Source organism: Phyllobates terribilis, unplaced genomic scaffold (assembly GCF_046119375.1).
Source record: "Phyllobates terribilis strain yellow unplaced genomic scaffold, ASM4611937v1 Scaffold_7__3_contigs__length_470593459, whole genome shotgun sequence".
Classification (NCBI taxonomy): Eukaryota; Metazoa; Chordata; class Amphibia; order Anura; family Dendrobatidae; genus Phyllobates; species Phyllobates terribilis.
Window position 1 is genome coordinate 323,414,616 of NW_027362767.1, and position 18,510 is coordinate 323,433,125.

Here is an 18,510-nt window from a genome sequence, read left to right on the forward strand (position 1 = left end):
TGGAGCAGGCTGTCAAGCACTGTGCTGGGGAATGATTACCATGCACTCACTGGAAGCGAGCAGCTGCACAGAGAATAAAACTCAATTTTCTCCCTGTAGCCGCTGCTCCAATAACCCGGCTTCACAGGATTTAAGTGCCATTTACCTACAGATATAGGGGTAAACTGCAGGTAATCTGTGTTTCTGGGCATGGCAGCTTCCCTTTTTATCTCCCTTTTTATCTCTGTATATGTAGGACCTATGTAGACTTCTCTGTCTCCTTGACTATAATTGAACAGTGTGTAGTCTGATCCCGAAGTCTAGGGTAAGTGCCCATACATATTAGACTGAATGGCGGTGGTAACCATTGATTTTGAAATGTGTATTAGATTTTTGGCCATTGTCTCTGGTGAGGCAGAGGCTTCCTTCCCTATTCCTACTGACACCAACTGTGCACTAGGTGAACCTTTGGCCAACTATTATTGAGGAATATTTCCATCCTTTCATCAGCCTCTTCCTATTAACCTTCTGGGCAGTAAGGAAATGATTAGTAAACCACTACAGGATCAGACAGGACACAGGACTTGTAGTCTGTAACCATGAGACCATTCAATCAATCAATTATATTGTCCTGTTCTTCTAGAGGACCACCCTCCTAGGAAACTATTTTATACTGAACTTTTGGGTGGTCTTCTGAAGAGGTCTTTTGAAAGGGCAAAGCGTAATACTACACTTCCTCTCTAGGGGAAATGACTGGCTTTACACGGCTTAAGGGCAATAATGACCCTTAAAACTCCCTTTGATGAATGTGTAATGGCTGCTTGGTGTACGACACCCTATGATCAGGTTTAATGGTGGTAGGACTGCTGCGTGATTGACAGATTTGAGAATTCATATTTTTTTAGTCTCAATAATTGTATCACTTCATATCACTCACGTTTTTTACTGAAATCTGGACAAACCCTTTAAGGGGAACTAGTCGGCACATTTTTACTCTTGAAGTAGTGGTATCATTGTATAATTGCTTGTTCCCCGATTAAAAAAAAAAAAAGTTACTTTTTTTGTAGATATCTAATGTGTGAGTCATGAGAAATCTAGTGTAAAAGCCATATGCAGTTTGGACTGGAAGTGCACTGGGGGCGTGTTGATGCACTTACAAGCCGTCCAATTGCATTTACACTTTCAATCTGATTTGCATATAGCTTCTACACTAGATTTTTCATGACTTAATACATCAGAGCTCTACAAAAAAGTACCATTTTTTTAATTGGAGGACAAGCGCCTACACAACCATACCTCTACTTGCATATGTAAAAAATTTTCCCTTTAAATACAGATGCTTTGTTTTTGTGTGTTCAATTTTGGATTTTACACCAAGAATTATTTGTATGCAATAATTATTCTTTTACGTTTTTTCTTCTTTTCAGTAACCCTTGGCTGTGCACTGAGTAATATTACTACTTTGATGGAAGATACCTTCCTAAAATTGCACCTATGTCTTACAAACCACATTAATATTACTATGCTCTTAATATCATTAATTGTCAATTTTTGTTCAGAAATCGTTTGAAAATGATGAACTCTTCCTGTTTGAGATGTATCGGTCTTGTGATGGGTTTTAATTTTATCATTTTCTGATGTGCGATTTGCACAAGTCAGAAACCTGTGCTAGTGTAGACCTTTGCATCGTGAGCTGAAGAAATGCCTGAGTCAAAGGACAACTTAAAGGTCGGACACCAATGCAATTTTCTGACTTGTAAGAAAATATAAAAATTGGGGGAAACCAACTTTGTTCTGTATTTTGACAAGTTAAGACAAAATATAATTAAAGGGAATTGGTCGTTACGATTTGTTGTCCTGACTGTAGCATAGAGTAGTAACACACCCCAATTCCAGCACTGGATTACTATTTTTTTTTTTTCAGTAGTTTTCCTAAAATCCCTAGATATCGGCTGTAGCCTTGGAGTCCTTCAAATGATGAGCTGCAGCGCCTCGCCGCCAATGATTGAGAGGTTTACCCCATACTGTACAAAGGTGGAAAACCAGTCGTTCAGTGTCAGGTGGGTGTAGAGAGCCGCAGATCATGAATATCGAGCACTCCTTGAGTGGACTCTTCAGCTTGGCTGGTGCTGCTGCTGCCGATAACTAGCCGGGGATTTTATAAAAATTATTGAAGGGAAAGAAAAAGAGTAATATTGTGCTGAAATAAAGGTTGCTGATGTGACTTGATGCTGCCATTGGATAATGCCATATAAACTTGGTGAAATATTCACTTTAAGGAGAGCATATCACCAGATCAAAAGTAGCCAGTTCTTGCTCTTGCCTTATTCCTGTTGCTCCTCTGAGTATTTTTTTTTTTTGTTCTTTAAATCCGCCATACTGATCCAGAGATTGGGGCCTATTTATTCAGTACTATAATTTTATCATGTTTACCAAGGGGGCGTGGCTTACAGCATTCTCTGGGGGTGTGTCTCCAGACTGTTCTGTATTATTACCCTGTGAGCCACGCCCCCTTGACAAAGACTATAAAGGGCAACACTAAATAAAAAGGCCCATATTGACTAAAAAAATACTCGTGGAAGCAGTGGGAATAATATGAGCAAATGCTGGCCATGTTGGGTCGTCTTTAAGATATTTATGTTTAAAGTTGTAAATGTTGTATTACTTTTAATGTTGGTATTTTACCTAGTTTTATAGATTTTATGTGTAAATGTTCTTCCCTTTTTTTCTATTCCAGTGAAACCAAATTCATTATTTAAAGGCTGTCTGATTACATTATATTTTTATTCCCTCAATGCACATAAAATTAAAAAGGATGCAGCTTTCCAGTACGTCCCTGCAGTAGATACATTTTCTACGGTTTCGTTTCTGCAGCTTCTATGTAAACTTATGTGTCTCTATGGTAGCAGAGAACCATACAAACCTTATATTGTCTGATCCCGGAGTCCTATTTCCTTCAGTCTGTCCTCCTCTCCTGCTGGCTGACCTACCAAATGTGCATTGTTACAAAGTAGGAAACAAATGGAAGACTGTAGAAGGCTTTAAGAAGTAGAAATAGCTTGCTGTCTGTTATCATGGGGGCATGTACACTGCATAGGAGCTCTACAAGCAATAGGAAAATCCCTTTTGCAGACTACTTATATTTTTTTTCTTAGATGTATTGGAGCAAAAAAAAAATATATAAACTTGGCCTTAAAGGGGTTGTTCAGTACTTTTTAATAGATTTATTACTGGGCCCACGAGGTTCAAAAACGTAAAGGTAAAAACGAAAATATGCCCATTAATAACTGGGCTGTTCCACCATTCAGCTACCAGCATCCCCCACAGGTCTGCATCGTTCCCTGATCCTTTGTAGCCTTAACATTTCATCTGAACAGGAAAAAAAAAGTTTTTTTTCCCCAGTTTGGAATGAATATCAAAACTGGAGCTGATCAGAAACCACCTGACACCCCCCCCCCCCCCACACACACCACCACCCTCCTTATAAAAAGATGTCAAACAAGCTGAGGATGTCGGCAGCCATTCAGAAAAGCGAACCCTCCAGTTGGCGAGTATCCCCCTTTTTTACTTTTTGACTACCCTAGATACTTTAATAAAATGTCTTAAAGTAGTGGACAACCCGCTGCTTCCACTTTATTGGTCACCACTGTGCCACCTTCTGAAAACTCCCCAGCGGCTGGCTACTATGGCTGGCTACTATGGCTGGCTACTATGGCTAGGGGAAGCTGACATCCCTTCTAATGCTATCACCGCATAGCATTGATATAACGTGGCCAAACTATTTTTGGCAGTTCAGTCTGGCTCATATAGGGACGGTGGGGGTCTTGAGGTGCATATACCTCTGATTTTATGCTCCAAAAAGGGCAAACCAAAAAGCAACTTGTTTGTTATTCGGCAAGAAAAGGATAAAACTCAGTGATGCTGAAGGAAAAAAACCGACAATCAACCATCCGTCTTCCTAATGCCATGATCTATTTTTTTCCACAGATACTTTAATCACTCACATTGTTAACTTGCGCTCAGCCAATAAACCAGTATTTCTGAGGTGTTCCCCTGATTTATATTTAGTCAGCAGCTGTTTTGCTGGTCTTACCAGTAATGAGAAATTGACACATTGTCACTGTCTGTCTCTTTCTAGAAGTATATTTGTGTATTTGTACCTTTTCTATGTCATGTTATGTCGTTGTTTTTGTCTGAGCTTACTGAAAAATAAAATGTGTTCAGACCAGTGAGGTCGGGTTAGTCCCATTTATTACTGCCAGGTTGCTAAATGTTCTAAAATTGAAATTGGTTGCGTATTCCCCAACAGTGGTGAAAAGTCAGAAGTACTGAGCATGACATTGAAACATAGTGAATGTGCCTCCTGGGGAAATGATAACTACTTTAGTTTAGTTTTAAAACAATAGTTGTAGATAACTACATTGAAGATCTTGTACAAGCTGTACCCCATCCTTACAGACTCCATTAATCACCAGTGTGTAATTTTAAGCTTAAAATACCAAATAGTTCTGCCCATTTATCTTTAAAACAGCTGCAAGTTCATTCTACTGATACAAAGCTCCATATTCCCTGCATACATTTCAAATTGACAGCTTTTTTCTGCCTACAGCCCCATAGGATAAGCTCACTGTGCACGATTATTGACTTGGCACCAGTACACAGTAAGCTCCTTGGCGCCCCCAATTGGTGGCTGCAAGTAGTCAGAATGTTGTTAAAAATGACCTTGCCAGGGGTTTTATGGGGAAAACTAATGCTCCTTCTGAGCTGATTTCTTAATAAACTGTATATTAAATAAAAAATTCAAGACACTTTTTAAATTGGGTAAACCTGTTGTGCCCAAGTTGCAAAGTTCATGTCCTTTTACTCCTTTAATTGCCTACATGCTCAGCTTACATTTAACAAGTGTGCAAATTAGTTTGAATCATTCTGGAGGAGAGCGATCCTACATTAGTCGAACCGGACACAATGATTTGGCGAATATGGGAAGGCTACTTCCTTCTGAGGGAGACCTAATTTGCTTACATCTTTCCCATGAATCATTGCTTGCAAGTACAGCTCCATACACCAGCTGAATCCGTTTAATGACCAACCGTAAATCCCAAAGAAGACGAGTGCAAATCCTGAGTGCTTAGGATGCAAAGGTTGGAACATAACTTCATGAATAGTCTTCTAAGTGGGACATATAATGTTTCAATGACTTGGCCCCATGTCCTATACACAAAGATCCTGATGGTGAATCTGTCAGGATGCTCAGCCCTCCTAATCCATCTACATGGGCATCTAGGTAATAATAAGTTTATATAAAATGATACCTTGATAGCTGCGATCCCATGACTTGTTCCAGAGAAATCCACGATTTTCTTAATATGTAAATGAAAAGATCTATGGGCCGGACACAGATCTCCCTGAGAATCTGTCCCCTGAGATTATTGTAAGTGAAAGGGGAGTTACCAGTGTGAGACATGTAATGACTGACAGTCTGCTCTCCTGATCTACATGTCTCACACTGGTAACTTCCCCCTTCATTTAAAATAATCTTTGGAGGCAGATTCTTAGGGAGATTTGTGTCCGGCCCATAGATTTTAACAGCTCATCTACATACTAAGAAACATGTGTATTTCTCTTAAATAAGACATCGGATAACAGATATCCTGATATGGTTTTATTAAACTTTCAATGACCTATACATCCATATATCCTAATGACAGATGCCCTTTAACTAATGCCATCAGTTAAGTGATGACCTAAAAGTGTTATGAAGCATTAGGTCACATACTTGGTCATCAGCTCTATCTGGTATTACCAGTAATGCAACTTCATAAATCATTGCATCCAAGTATTATGACCATGTCATTATTTTACAGAACAGTTCTGCAAATGTTGAAAATGAAGTTCCATCTTTTAAGCATTATCTGCTGATGGCAGCTATTCAATTGAGTGAAGCTACAATGAAATTCACGCTAATCTGCAAACTCTGGCATCAGATTCTGAATTGACGTATGAGACATTTATTAGAGCGTTTGCTATACTGAGATCATGCCTGGTTCACTTCTACCATGATATTTGATCAGTGGAGTCTATTTCTTGGAATTCCCAAGTAACTGAAGACCTTTGTATAATTAAATGAAATGATGTGTTGGATGGAAAAATATTTGAATATATAGTCGATGGTTACTATTCTACAGCAAACTCGTAAGAGCTTGAATAGAACATGCCATATCCTGTATTTCCTAGCCGTCCACATAAGATTATGAGGACTTAACACTTTTTTTTTCTAAGATTGATTAGATTCTGCTCTGTCCTGTACGTCTAGAATCACTTAGCTAAAATATTTTACACAGTTGGAATAGTAAAAGGGGACATTGAAGCGAAGAGTCCTGTGATTCCAGCAGCCTCAGCACTTGGTTTTAGCAGGGTGTGAGAGTGCATTTGGAAAAGGAGTTCTGTTGCTCCAAGGGCTGCGCTTTGAAGGAAAAGACTTCATAAATGTACTGTACATGAGTATCTAAGAACACAGGGAAGGGGTCTATTTTTCACTGAAGTTCTGTAAGTGGAATGGAATTATGAAGATCTGATTTAAGGTTACATTTATATATCGGGGAAAGTCACGCTGTCATGCTAATACTGTACTGATGCTTTTAAAATTCTTATAAACACTAATGAAGTTTTCTATGACTGAACCGTATCCTTATCCTATCTCTCTCTCTCTTGATAATTACACCTTTTTTCTCTCCTCTTTTTTTCTCTATAGCTTCTTTTAATCTATCTCAGCATCTGTCTAAAGGAGAAGACTTTGTAGAAGATATAGAGGTCCTATTTTATCTGGAAATGGGAAAGGAAAATTGTTTTTAAAACAAAAAAAAAAAGCCTAATAACTAGCCATTGCTGTCAATAATTTCAGTGCTATTCTGTAACTTGCATGGTATACAAAGAGATGTTAGAAAACCATTTAACATGAGGGTTTTTACAATGTATGGCTAACACCACTCCATATTGAAGTCCATCAGTAACAAGAGTACCGATATATATATACTTGCCTTTTTTGCTATGAAGACTGGCTCATGTATATTGCTATATTTACTCACAGAGCGATGCTCAGGTTAATGTTAAAGCCATTTTAAAAAGTAATTCTGGGTTTTGTCCATGTAAAGAAAAAAAGGAACAGGTTGAAGGAGATTGATTTTATTGTGACAGTTGTATTAAATATAATGTGGAAGGGCCTGTTCGCTGAGCAGTATTTTATAGGATCATTTTGCAAACACATTACTTATCTTAAACTAAGTTACAGTCTGTCTACTTTCTGGTTCGGAGTGACCTTTTAAAGGGATTTTTTCTCAACACTTGGTGGCTTATTGCTAAAATCTACTACCAATGTCTAAATAGGGGTTCGGAAATCACGATTTGTACTAGAATAGTGCAAGGAAGGCCTGTTATACCAATACCCAACCCTGAGGCTGCCTGGAACAAAAAAAGCTGATTGAGGGGGAACAACCCCCTGCCAACCAGAGATTGTTAATACATCGTATCAATGTGCCATCAATGTCTATCCTGAGAGAAGCCCTTTATTATCAGGAAATCACATAAGAGCTCCCCAAGGTGTTACATAAAGTGAGAGCTGTTTACTCTCCCGACTGACAAACTTTTGACTGGTTCCTGAAGAATTTGTAATTGTAGCCCTATGGTAAATGCAGATTGTACCTAAAAATTTGTATTATAGGAGTCAAATGGAAGCAACATACTAGCAATGGCGTAGCATGGGACAACAAATTTCACCTTTACTTTTACTCTTCTTTATAGCGAAGCAGTCAGGCAGAGACTGGTCCATATTTGTTAGTCATCAGCTGCTGCACTCTACATAGGCAGCGACTGAGATAACAAAGCTCTCAATATCAATGTCATCTCGATTGGACTATGCAGAGCACCACTGAAGACCAACAAATCGTGACGGCTGCACTCTACGTTGGAAGCGACTGAAAGCATAAACGTTGCAAACCCTTAAAACACTAAAACTAAGTTTTTACATACTTTTTCTAACGCTTGAAGGTTAGGACTAGGTTTAGAGATACTAGCATTAGAGATGGGGTGAAGTTTAGAGCTAGGATAATTAAGAGTTAAAAAATAAATAAATAAAAAAACTAACTTTTGTTTTATATTTGGTACATGGGTTTTTGGCTTCAAAATACTGGCCTTGCCAGGGCCCTAGCAATCTACACTGCTCCCCTGCATACTACCTTCCCATTCACACAATAATGTTTCCCCAGGTACATGCATGAAGGAAAGAGCCTGACATTACAGATGGATCTTGTAAAAAGTTACATCTCTATTTGGTGACACAGGAAATAAAAAAAATGTATCTACAAAAGTTTTCTTACACGTCTCCAACTTTCATTCTAAGTCAACAATCCTCTAAACAGATTAGAGATCAAAGTTCACTATTGGTCAAATCAGAAGAGGATTAGGGTGGCAAGTGATCGCATCTGTTCCTTTCATAGTCATTGTACGATAGAATCTGTAGACGTCCATGGTCTTAAAATTTAATAAAATCCTATTGTAAAAATGAATGCATTTTTTTATAAGTAAAAAAAATGTTGAGAAACGACTGCACACAATATTCATATAAAATGCTGCAAAAAATATTTATTAAATGCTATGCACAATATACCTCCCCCAGCTCTTATTAAAGCTGTAAGGTGAGAGCTCTTCTAAAGCGTGGGGTTTCTCAACCGCAGCGCTGCCATTAAAGCACACCTTTCATAAATCTAGATTTCATTCTAGTTACTGGACGCAATTTACAATGAATATTTGGCACAAAAATGCTTTATTTAGACAAGTGTGGTACGATCATCCAGAAAAATATATATTTGCTGTTAATCCAAATGATGAGTTCCGCATTCACATATGACCATCAACTCCTTAGAAACTTGTGCCATTGAACTACATTAAGTAGTGTTGTGGTTTGTTTTTTTTAGAGAATTTGTTTGTACATTTTCATCAGGCATTGTCATATGTGTTGGGTGCTAGTTTCCCCCCGACGTGATGTGCATATTCATGGCTGATTTTGTGGGTGCTGTTAGTGTATTTGCAAAATCAGCAGTAGGAGTGGTAACGCATAGCCATGTCCCTGCTGCAACTACACAGTCTGCTTTGATCCTAGCAGTTTAACCCCTTGAATGCCACTGTGATCGCCTCCATCACCCCATCGCCTTTTAGTACGTATTTGGGGGTGGATTGAGGGGTTTCAATGGCAATCGGGCACACTAATGATTCACTTGACTGCCATTTTGGCCCATATTTATTAGATCCTGGCGAGGATAGGTTGGATAGAATGCCTATCAGTTTTACACTACCAGGCACTGCACAATGCAATACTAAGGTATTGCAGTTTATGATGAGTAGTGACCAGGCTCATATACGTTCAGATCCCAAAGCAGGATTAAAAAAGTGAGAAAAAAAACATTAAATTTATTTCCTTTAATATTCATAAGTTTTACTACATAAAAAAAAAAATAAGAAAAGGGGACATCTCATTGGTACTGCTGTGTCCATAATGACCCAAGCTGTATAGTTAACATGCTATTTAATCCGTACATGGAACGCTATCAAAAATAAAATAAAACCTGAGCAGAATATATATATTTTTTTGTTTCTCCGATTTCACAAAGAATTGAATAAAGGGAGATCAAAAAGTTGTATGCATGCCAAAATTATACTCCTCAAAACGGCAACTCATCCTGCAAAAAATAAATGCCCTCAAACTCCTTTATCTGCAGGAAAAAAAATAAGTTAAGGCTCTGAGAAAATGTATATTTTTTTCAAACTTAATTTTATAGTGCAAAAATAATAAAACAGATATAAATTTGTCATAATCTTAGTGGTGTGCTTGTCTTTTATATTTACTAGCGCATCCCTCCTCTACCACCTGGCTTCTTACTTGCTGGGGGCAGTGCAGTCCTGAAGATTGACCGTTCAGACCAGCAGCATGGTCGTGCCGCAGCAAAGGCAGCTTTACCTCTGAAGCTCCAGAGCAGCGCAGGGGTCTGTGATGGCCGAATCCAACAATCTTGTAAGCTTTAAAACAAACTGCTTGCAAGTGTGCACTCCATGCCTAGGAAGCTGACCTCCGCTAGGCAACGAGCAGTAAGCTATAGAATTATAAATACCTCTGTGCTGGAGAACAGCGAGGATTTTCAATAAGGGGTAAATTGCAAGGTTCTCATTTTACCTATTTAACAAGTTGAGAGAATCCCTTTTAATTGTGCTGATCCTCAGAATATACTTAACATGTCAAAGCTGAAGTATTAAAAGCAAGCACAAGAAATTTTGCAGAATTTGGGAGGGGGGAGGGTAGGATACAGTAAACAAGACTTAAAATCTATTCAGTACAAAACCATTATTTAAAAAATGCAAGCCCTCATATGGCTACACGGACAGAATGATAAAAAGGTTATAGTTTTGTAATAAGACAGTCAAAAAAAAAAATTGTCAGGTCCTGAAGATGAAAATTATGTGGCTCCTTAAAGGGGTTGTCCGGTCAAAATCGATAAGTCTGCAGTCACCCCTTTGTGACTAAAGACTTATGAATCCACCCAGTGCACTTGTATACAAGTGTATAGAAGCGAGGCTGCGCCCACTGGCCGGGAGTATATATAACTCATACATACCCTCGGTTACCGGGTCTGAAACTAGCGAGTCACAGACTGACTGCAGACTTATCCGGTTTTGACCGGACAACCCCTTTAAATGGAATCTGTCACCAGGTTTTTGCAACCCCATCTGAGAGCAGCAGAATGTAGAGACCGAGACCCTGATTCTAGAGATGTCACTTACTGGGCTGCTTGCTGTCATTTTGATAAAATCCCTGTTTTATCTGCTGCAAATCTAGCAGTTCTAATGCTGACCTCTGTATAACCCCGCCCACTCCACTGATAGGCAGCTTTCTGCCTATGCACAGTGTACACAGAGAGCTGCCAGTCAATGGTGGGGGTGGGATTATACAGAGCTCATGAATATGGAGGATTACATGGCAGCAGGGTTACTAGTCCTCAAGTGATAATCTCCTATTAATAAAACTGTGATTTTATCAAAACTACACAAAGTAGCCCAGTCAGTGATACATCACAGGAATCAGGGTCTTTGTCTCTACATTATGCTGATCCCACATTAGGTGGCAAAAATCTGGTGACTGAATCCCTTCTAGGGATTAAAAAACCTTTGATTCTGTTTTAAATTGCTTATTAAAGGAACATTGGTAAAATTAAACCAAAAATATCTCAAATGCATTAAGTCAGCAGGAACCTCTGACCGCTTCCTTTGGTCATGTTCACACTTCAGCATTTTCCATTAGTGTTTCTAAGCAAAAATCAAGAGTGTGTCAGAAGTGCAAAAGGAGCGCAAATGTTTCCATTTATTCTTATGTTCCATTTTCAGGTCTGGTTTACAAATAGTGATGTATACGTGGCCTAAGGGTATGTGCCCACGTAGCGTTTTACAAGCATATTTGATGCGGAATTTCCGCAGAGGAAACGCTTGTAAAACGCTTGGTAATCCGCCCCCCATGGTGCCAAATGTGAATCTGCAATTTCTATGCCCATGCTGCGGATTTTTCCGCAGTGTTTTTGATGCGTACAAAAATCCACAGCATGTCCATTAATTTTGCGTTTCCGCATGCGGAATTGCATTTTCAATGCAAGAAAAACCGCAAGGCAATTCCGCATGTCGAAAACGCGCGATAAACGCTTGCGTAATTCCGCATGCGTTTTTCAGGGAAAGGACATGCGGAAAAGAAGCGCAAATTTTCTGCTTCATTTCCGCAACGTGGGCACATAGCCTAAGAGAAAATTACGCAGGATGGGCTTATATTTTTCCTCTCTTAGGATTCCCTAGGGGAAAACAACAAGTTGTTATTAAGGCTGCATTCACACATCGGTTGTCATGGCCCATGTTGTACAGACCGGAGGCAGGTCTGTGCATAGCGGTCCCTACTCGGATGGGTGAACCTGGACTATGGCATACAGTCTTAGATCTGAATCTACATGCACACTGGAAATAAACTTGCAGACTGCAGGTTTCCATGATTAGAAGTTGCCAGTTTCCTAGGATAGTTGCTCCCATGTATTTTTAAAACTCACAAACTATATATATTGTCCTCATGTAACCAGACCTCTGCGCGGGTTTCCCAACTGTTTATTATGCTCCTTTCTTAAATCAAGGCTTGAAATGTTTGGATCACCTGCTGTTGACGAACTACTATTCCCATTTTCCGGTACTTCCAATCAACCCAGAATGCTATGAGTAATAGTCGCACATGAACTGGAGGACAAGTTGTCTAAACCTTCTGTGTAAAACAATGTGTGGATGGTAATGCACTGTATACAGATTTACTTTTGAACCAACATGATCTCACTTTCTGTACATTTTCAATAAAATTAAATCAATTAAATTTGTGTCTTCCTAACTTTTTTAATTCACCTGTGTAATGTGTGCACTGCATGCAAGGTAACACATAGCAGAGGGTGATATGGGAACCCAAAAGCATGGGAGACAACCAACCAGGAAAGGCTGGAAATTCATATCTATATTGTTACAAAATTGCTATGGGTTTATGGAGAATTTTGAGTATCATTAGGTCTTTGTAAAACATGGCACAATTAAACCTTATGGTCATTATACATAAAGGTACAACCTCCATATGGTGGAGGACCATAATGTGCCAACCAGAGCTGTGTATCATGGCCCTAATTTGCCTCCTGCAAAGCCCACAGAGGTAAAAAAGAAAAACTATTCCATGTGTAAGGATGGATTTGAGCCCAGGACTCCAGCACTGCAAAGCAACAGTGCTAACTACTGAGCCATCGCACTGCCCAAAACACCTGTATGCGGATTTGCTGCAGTAATGCTGCGCTACCAGACCACAATCACAGTTCCTGAGATCTCTGCTGCTCTTTTGTAGGCTGGGATTGTGGTATGTGTGCCAGTCACCATCACTCCGGAGTGACAATGCCATGGGCTATATTGGATTTTGCATAGTGAATATAATTTATTATCTATTCACAGGATAAGCGATAATTTATAGATAAATGGGGGTCCAACCTCTAATTAGGAATAAAAGTGCTTCGTTCTGCAGATTCGTGCGGGTACCAGTGGTTGGACCCCCCTGATTTAAAAGTTATTGCTAATCCTGTGAGTAGATAACATATTCTCTGAACAACTCCTTTAATACTTCGACTACTTAGTTCTATGATGGATTGTGAAGTGCGGCAGAGTGGTAGTTGCGACCAAGCTGTGGTCCAGTTTTGCTCTGGCACTTTACAGACAATGGGTGTCCCTGTCCTGGTGTGCCGCAGGGTGCGAGGTGCATCACACTCACTTGTAGGCTGCAGGGTACGAGGTGCATCACACTCACTTGTAGGCTGCAGGGTACGAGGTGCATCACACTCACTTGTAGGCTGCAGGGTGCGAGGTGCATCACACTCACTTGTAGGCCGCAGGGTGCGAGGTGCATCACACTCACTTGTGGGCCGCAGGGTGCGAGGTGCATCACACTCACTTGTAGGCCGCAGGGTGCATCACACTCACTTGTAGGCCGCAGGGTGCATCGCACTCACTTGTAGGCCGCAGGGTGCATCGCACTCACTTGTAGGCCGCAGGGTGCATCGCACTCACTTGTAGGCCGCAGGGTGCATCACACTCACTTGTAGGCCGCAGGGTGCATCACACTCACTTGTAGGCTACAGGGTGCATCACACTCAGTTGTAGCCCGCAGGGTGCGAGGTGCATCACACTCACTTGTAGGCCGCAGGGTGCGAGGTGCATCACACTCACTTGTAGGCTGCAGGGTACGAGGTGCATCGCACTCAGTTGTAGGCCGCAGGGTGCATCACACTCACTTGTAGGCCGCAGGGTGCGAGGTGTATCACACTCACTTGTAGGCCGCAGGGTGCGAGGTGCATCACACTCACTTGTAGGCCGCAGGGTGCATCACACTCACTTGTAGGCCGCAGGGTGCATCACACTCACTTGAAGGCCGCAGGGTGCGAGGTGCATCACACTCACTTGAAGGCCGCAGGGTGCATCACACTCACTTGAAGGCCGCAGGGTGCGAGGTGCATCACACTCACTTGTAGGCCGCAGGGTACCGCTGCCTCCAGGCTTCCGTCCTTAGGAGCTGCCGGACACGATTCAAGGGACACCAAGTTCTTTACAACAGGCAATCGTTTACTGGTCAGTTCAAGTTCATCTGGTGGGATAGGGCTCAGCAACTCCTTTTCTCTCCTGACATCCGCTTGTTCTGGACTACCCCAAGCCCACTGACTCCATCAGCCCCAGGGATTCGTTGTGCACCTGGAACCGGCCAATGCCACGCCACGTAATTCCACATCCACCGACCTTGTGATGTCAGAAGACCTGGCCCGAGCCCTAGGCTCCAGACGCTGTAAGAATGGACATCAGGGAACTCTATTTGGCCTCCCACTGCCTCGAATGGTTGGCCCATGCAGCCTCTATCAACCCACTGCACCTGAACTTGACCTTCCCTATGCATTTCACTCACTGACACTGAACTCCCTCTAACCAGGAAGTGCCCCCCTTTTATCAGCACTGGTGCCCACCAACGGAATAGCCCCATCCTTAACCATTTCCTATCTTACATGCTAAACCTATTATCCTTATTCTATATCTTATGCTATCCTAAGCTTCTCCTTATGCATTAACACTTTACATACTGTACATCACCATAATACATTATATTGGACACACGTTACTTTTACATATAAAACCGCATGGCCGTATTCACATGGTGCCTTTATTGTCTTCAAGGGTAGGAACAGGATAAGACAGTCCACATCCCTACAAGATTACTTTCAATGCAGTCTTGGATGTCTGATAATACCTCCTTGTCTACACACAGACTTTAAAGGGGTTGTCTGAAACTTTTATATTGGTGGTCTATTCTTAGGAAAAGTCATGAATATCTGATTGGTGGGGGTGCAACACCCGGCACCCCTGACAGTCAGCTGTTCCCAGTCCTGGCAGTGGCTTGATGTGCTCAGTTATGGAGCTGCACAGCACAGCTCTGTCGACAGTGTAGTGCCTAAGGTCGGGTGCTACACATCCACCACATAGTCGAATCAATAGGGAGTGGATGTGCAGTGCCTGTGCTGTGCAGCTCTACAACAGAGCACATCCAACCAACAGCTGATCGGCTGGGGTTCCGGGTGTCGCACCCCATCGATCTGGTATTGATAATATATCCTAAGGATAGGCCACCAGTTTAAAAGTCCTGGGCAACCCCTTTAAATGCTGCATATATGAGGCTGTTGAGTTAGGAGACCTATGGACGGTACGGACATCACAGTGGGTACTTGGACCATAAATATCAGACATGTGAAACCAGGCTAACAAAATGCAGATCAAATATTATAGTTTATGCCAAATTTCATTCTGAAAAAATGTGAAATCTCCTCAAAGTCTTACAAAAATACAAGTAAACTAGGGTCCATGAATGAGCAACTCTTATGTAATCCCATAAACACACAAGATCATCAGCTGCTACTACTGGGATTTGTGCAGAAACTTGTTAAATGTTTTACTTCTGTACTGAGTCAATGTGGAACATGCCATGACCATGATTTCATGGGCTGGGATACTACAGCAGATTAGATGTGTGAGGAGCATAATGATTCAGTCTGGAGCACAAGTGATGGAGAGACGACCTGCGCAGCCGCCTTTCCTACAGAAGAATCCAGTACACGCCAGGTATGGAGCCCAGGGAGTTTTTTATGTCACTGTCTATATATATTTTCTAAATGTCATGTCTTTTTAGACTGTGAAGAGACTGACTTTGCTACGTTTGCATGTTGCATATCCATAGCTCTGAAGACACTTCAGCGATCCCTACTTCTCTGTAACGTTTTAGAATTCTGAAGCGTCTTTTTTTTTCTCTGCCTTTTTTGGTTATTTCCTGAGCTTTTTTTTGTTTTTTAGCCAGTGTGGCATGTAAGCTTTCTTTGGGGGATCTTTTTACTTGTGTTTTTTGAACATTTTATTACATTTATTAAGCAAAGAAGAAGCTGCTTGTGTTTTGTTTTTTTTTGCATTGAAAATGCTTACTAGACGCTCAAAAAAGGGGGGTGTCTTCTGGACGTCTTTTTAGCCTGCTCATTGACTTGTATTATAAAGTGTTGAGCGTCTTCCTAGTGGAAAATTTCAGAATGTTCGTTACCTTTCTTAAACGTTTTGCGTTTCTTAAAGCATGATCCTAGATGCTCAAAAGCCCGAACAAAAAGTTGATTTTATGTGCAAATGAATTGGATCGTTTTTAAGAGCGTTTTCCACACATAAGGTGCAGTGTGAACCTACCCTAATAATACTATAGAAGCAGGACACTATCTCACAAACAAGAGCATCCATTTTCCTGTAAGAACAATTTAACAACAGTTTTATGATTTATCACTAAACTTTTCATAAAAAGGTAAATATTCCCCCCCCCCCCTTTGGAAGAGGAAGCAAGGAGACCAACGGTGAGACAAAGAAGTAGGGCTCCAGTAGATGAGCATGGTTTTGTTTTTTTCATTTACAACGACAATGGGCACATATGTAAAGTCAAATATTGTTGTGGACAACTATAAAGAGATACTGCAGTCTTAAGCATTTACAGCACATCCACTGGCTCCCTCTTCATTTCTCTGTAAGGAGACAGGAGTCTACAAATGGACCGGATTCACGTTCTCCCAGTAGGTGAGGATACTAGATGCAGGTACCACCATGATCAGTCACTGATGAATGCCCTGAGGGGTGTAGTTTCCAAAACGGGGGTCACTTCCAACTTGGACCTTCATTGTGTGTGAAGGAAGGATCATATCAGTCAAAGCCCTAGCGCCACTATGTGGAATGGCGCTCCAGATAGTGACGCTGTCACTTTACACTAGCACTTTGACTGATATCATCCTTCCTTCAGACACGGGTCGCATTTATCTGATGAAGGTCCAAGTTGGACTGAAACGTCAGAATTGTTTAATGAACTGCTTTAGGTTGTAATAAGATACCACGTTTTTCATCATGTATCCCTTTGAGTGCCGAGATTCACTCACACCATTTACTACGGATTGGAACCACCTGTCCTGTTCTACTCTGGATATTATTATTCACGTATGGGGTATTGCTATATTTGGGAGAATTGCATAACAATTAGTTGGCACTTTTTCTCCTACTACCCCAATGTGAAACAAAAATGAAAGGAGACCTGTCACCAGGTTTTCCCAAAGTAAACTAAAGTCACCACCCTCAACTGCTCTGCTACCGCAGTCTATTGACCTATATCTAAACCCCCAATCCTCCTGCATGTGCCAAAAAATACCTTATATACTTCTGACATTCGGCACAGTCCGGTCCAATGGGCGTCTTTGTTCTTTCCTCATCTCCTCCTCAATCTCTGCAGTGCTGTCCTCCTGTCTTGATTGATGTGGATGACGCGTACTCAGGCTCGGACTGGTCCACAGGAGAACAGGCGAATCCTCCGGTGGGCCCCTATACAGGAGTGGGCCACCAAACTCTTAAATGAGCACTTGATTCACTATTAATATACAAAGGCAGCTTTTTTTTTTTTATTCAACAATCAACCCAACTCAATTTGTGATTGAGGATAATGTCACATTTGCATGTAGCTTAACAGTGGGATCCTGCAATTTATGTTACTGGTGGGCCCTTGGCATCCCAGTCCGACACTGTGCGTGCTATGTCATGCACAGAACGCTGTGAATCTTGCACCTATGCAGCTGAAGCGAAGACCTGTGCAGGCACTCCATGCCCTGCAGTACTAAGAGTAAAATCCTGTCATGTGCCGCACTAGCTCTTTATAGAGCGCTTGTGATCGGCTGATGACATAGGACACATCAATCAGCCAGGAGGACGGCGCTGCAGGGTTTGAGGAGATGCAGAGAAAAGAAGACTCCCATCGGACCAGACTGCACCATATGCTGCAAGTATATAAGGTATTCTTGGCACATGCAGGAAGAGTTGGGGCTTACAGGTCCATGGACTGCGATAATAGAGCAGTTAAGGGGGTTACGTTATATTAAGAATACTGTACCTGGTGACCAGTCTCCTTTAACAAGTGATTTTTACTGCAAAGTATCTAGGGGTAATATTTCTCCTTGCGGAGGTGACGGGTTAAGCATGTCAGGTGCAAAGACTTTTAAAGCCGCAATGCTCCTCTGGGAAATATGCAAATTGTCTCTTCAGAGAGGAAGAGGACTAGAACTCTAGTGCCACCTACAGGAAGTAGGAATCCTAAAAGTCAATAGTGACCCTTTATCGAGCCTTATCACATGACTTAGGATATAAGCCAAGACCACAAACTCAATTTGCAGACACTGTGACGAGAGGCAGTACCCCAAAACACAGTGTCTACAAATTGAGTTTCTGGTCTTGGCTTTTTATCCTAAGTCATGTGATGAGGCTCGATAAAGGGTCGATATTGACTTTTAGGATTGCTACTTCCTGTAGGTGGCGCTAGAGTTCTGGTCCTCTTCCTCT

The 18,510-nt window shown here is 41.3% G+C and overlaps 1 protein-coding gene across 5 annotated transcripts in view; it reads left to right on the top strand.

Annotated features, from left to right (window-relative positions):
- Positions 1 to 12,418, top strand: part of SEPTIN6 (septin 6) — a 67,791-nt gene extending 55,373 nt beyond the window's left edge. For 3 of the 5 annotated variants that reach the window (XM_073641159.1, XM_073641158.1, XM_073641155.1), the window contains one exon: positions 12,189 to 12,418. In XM_073641159.1, the coding sequence (XP_073497260.1) occupies positions 12,189 to 12,270 (82 nt within the window). In that variant the 3' untranslated portion in view covers positions 12,271 to 12,418. The other 2 variants (XM_073641160.1, XM_073641156.1) reach the window with 2 other exon arrangements.
- Positions 12,419 to 18,510: the final 6,092 nt, after the last annotated feature.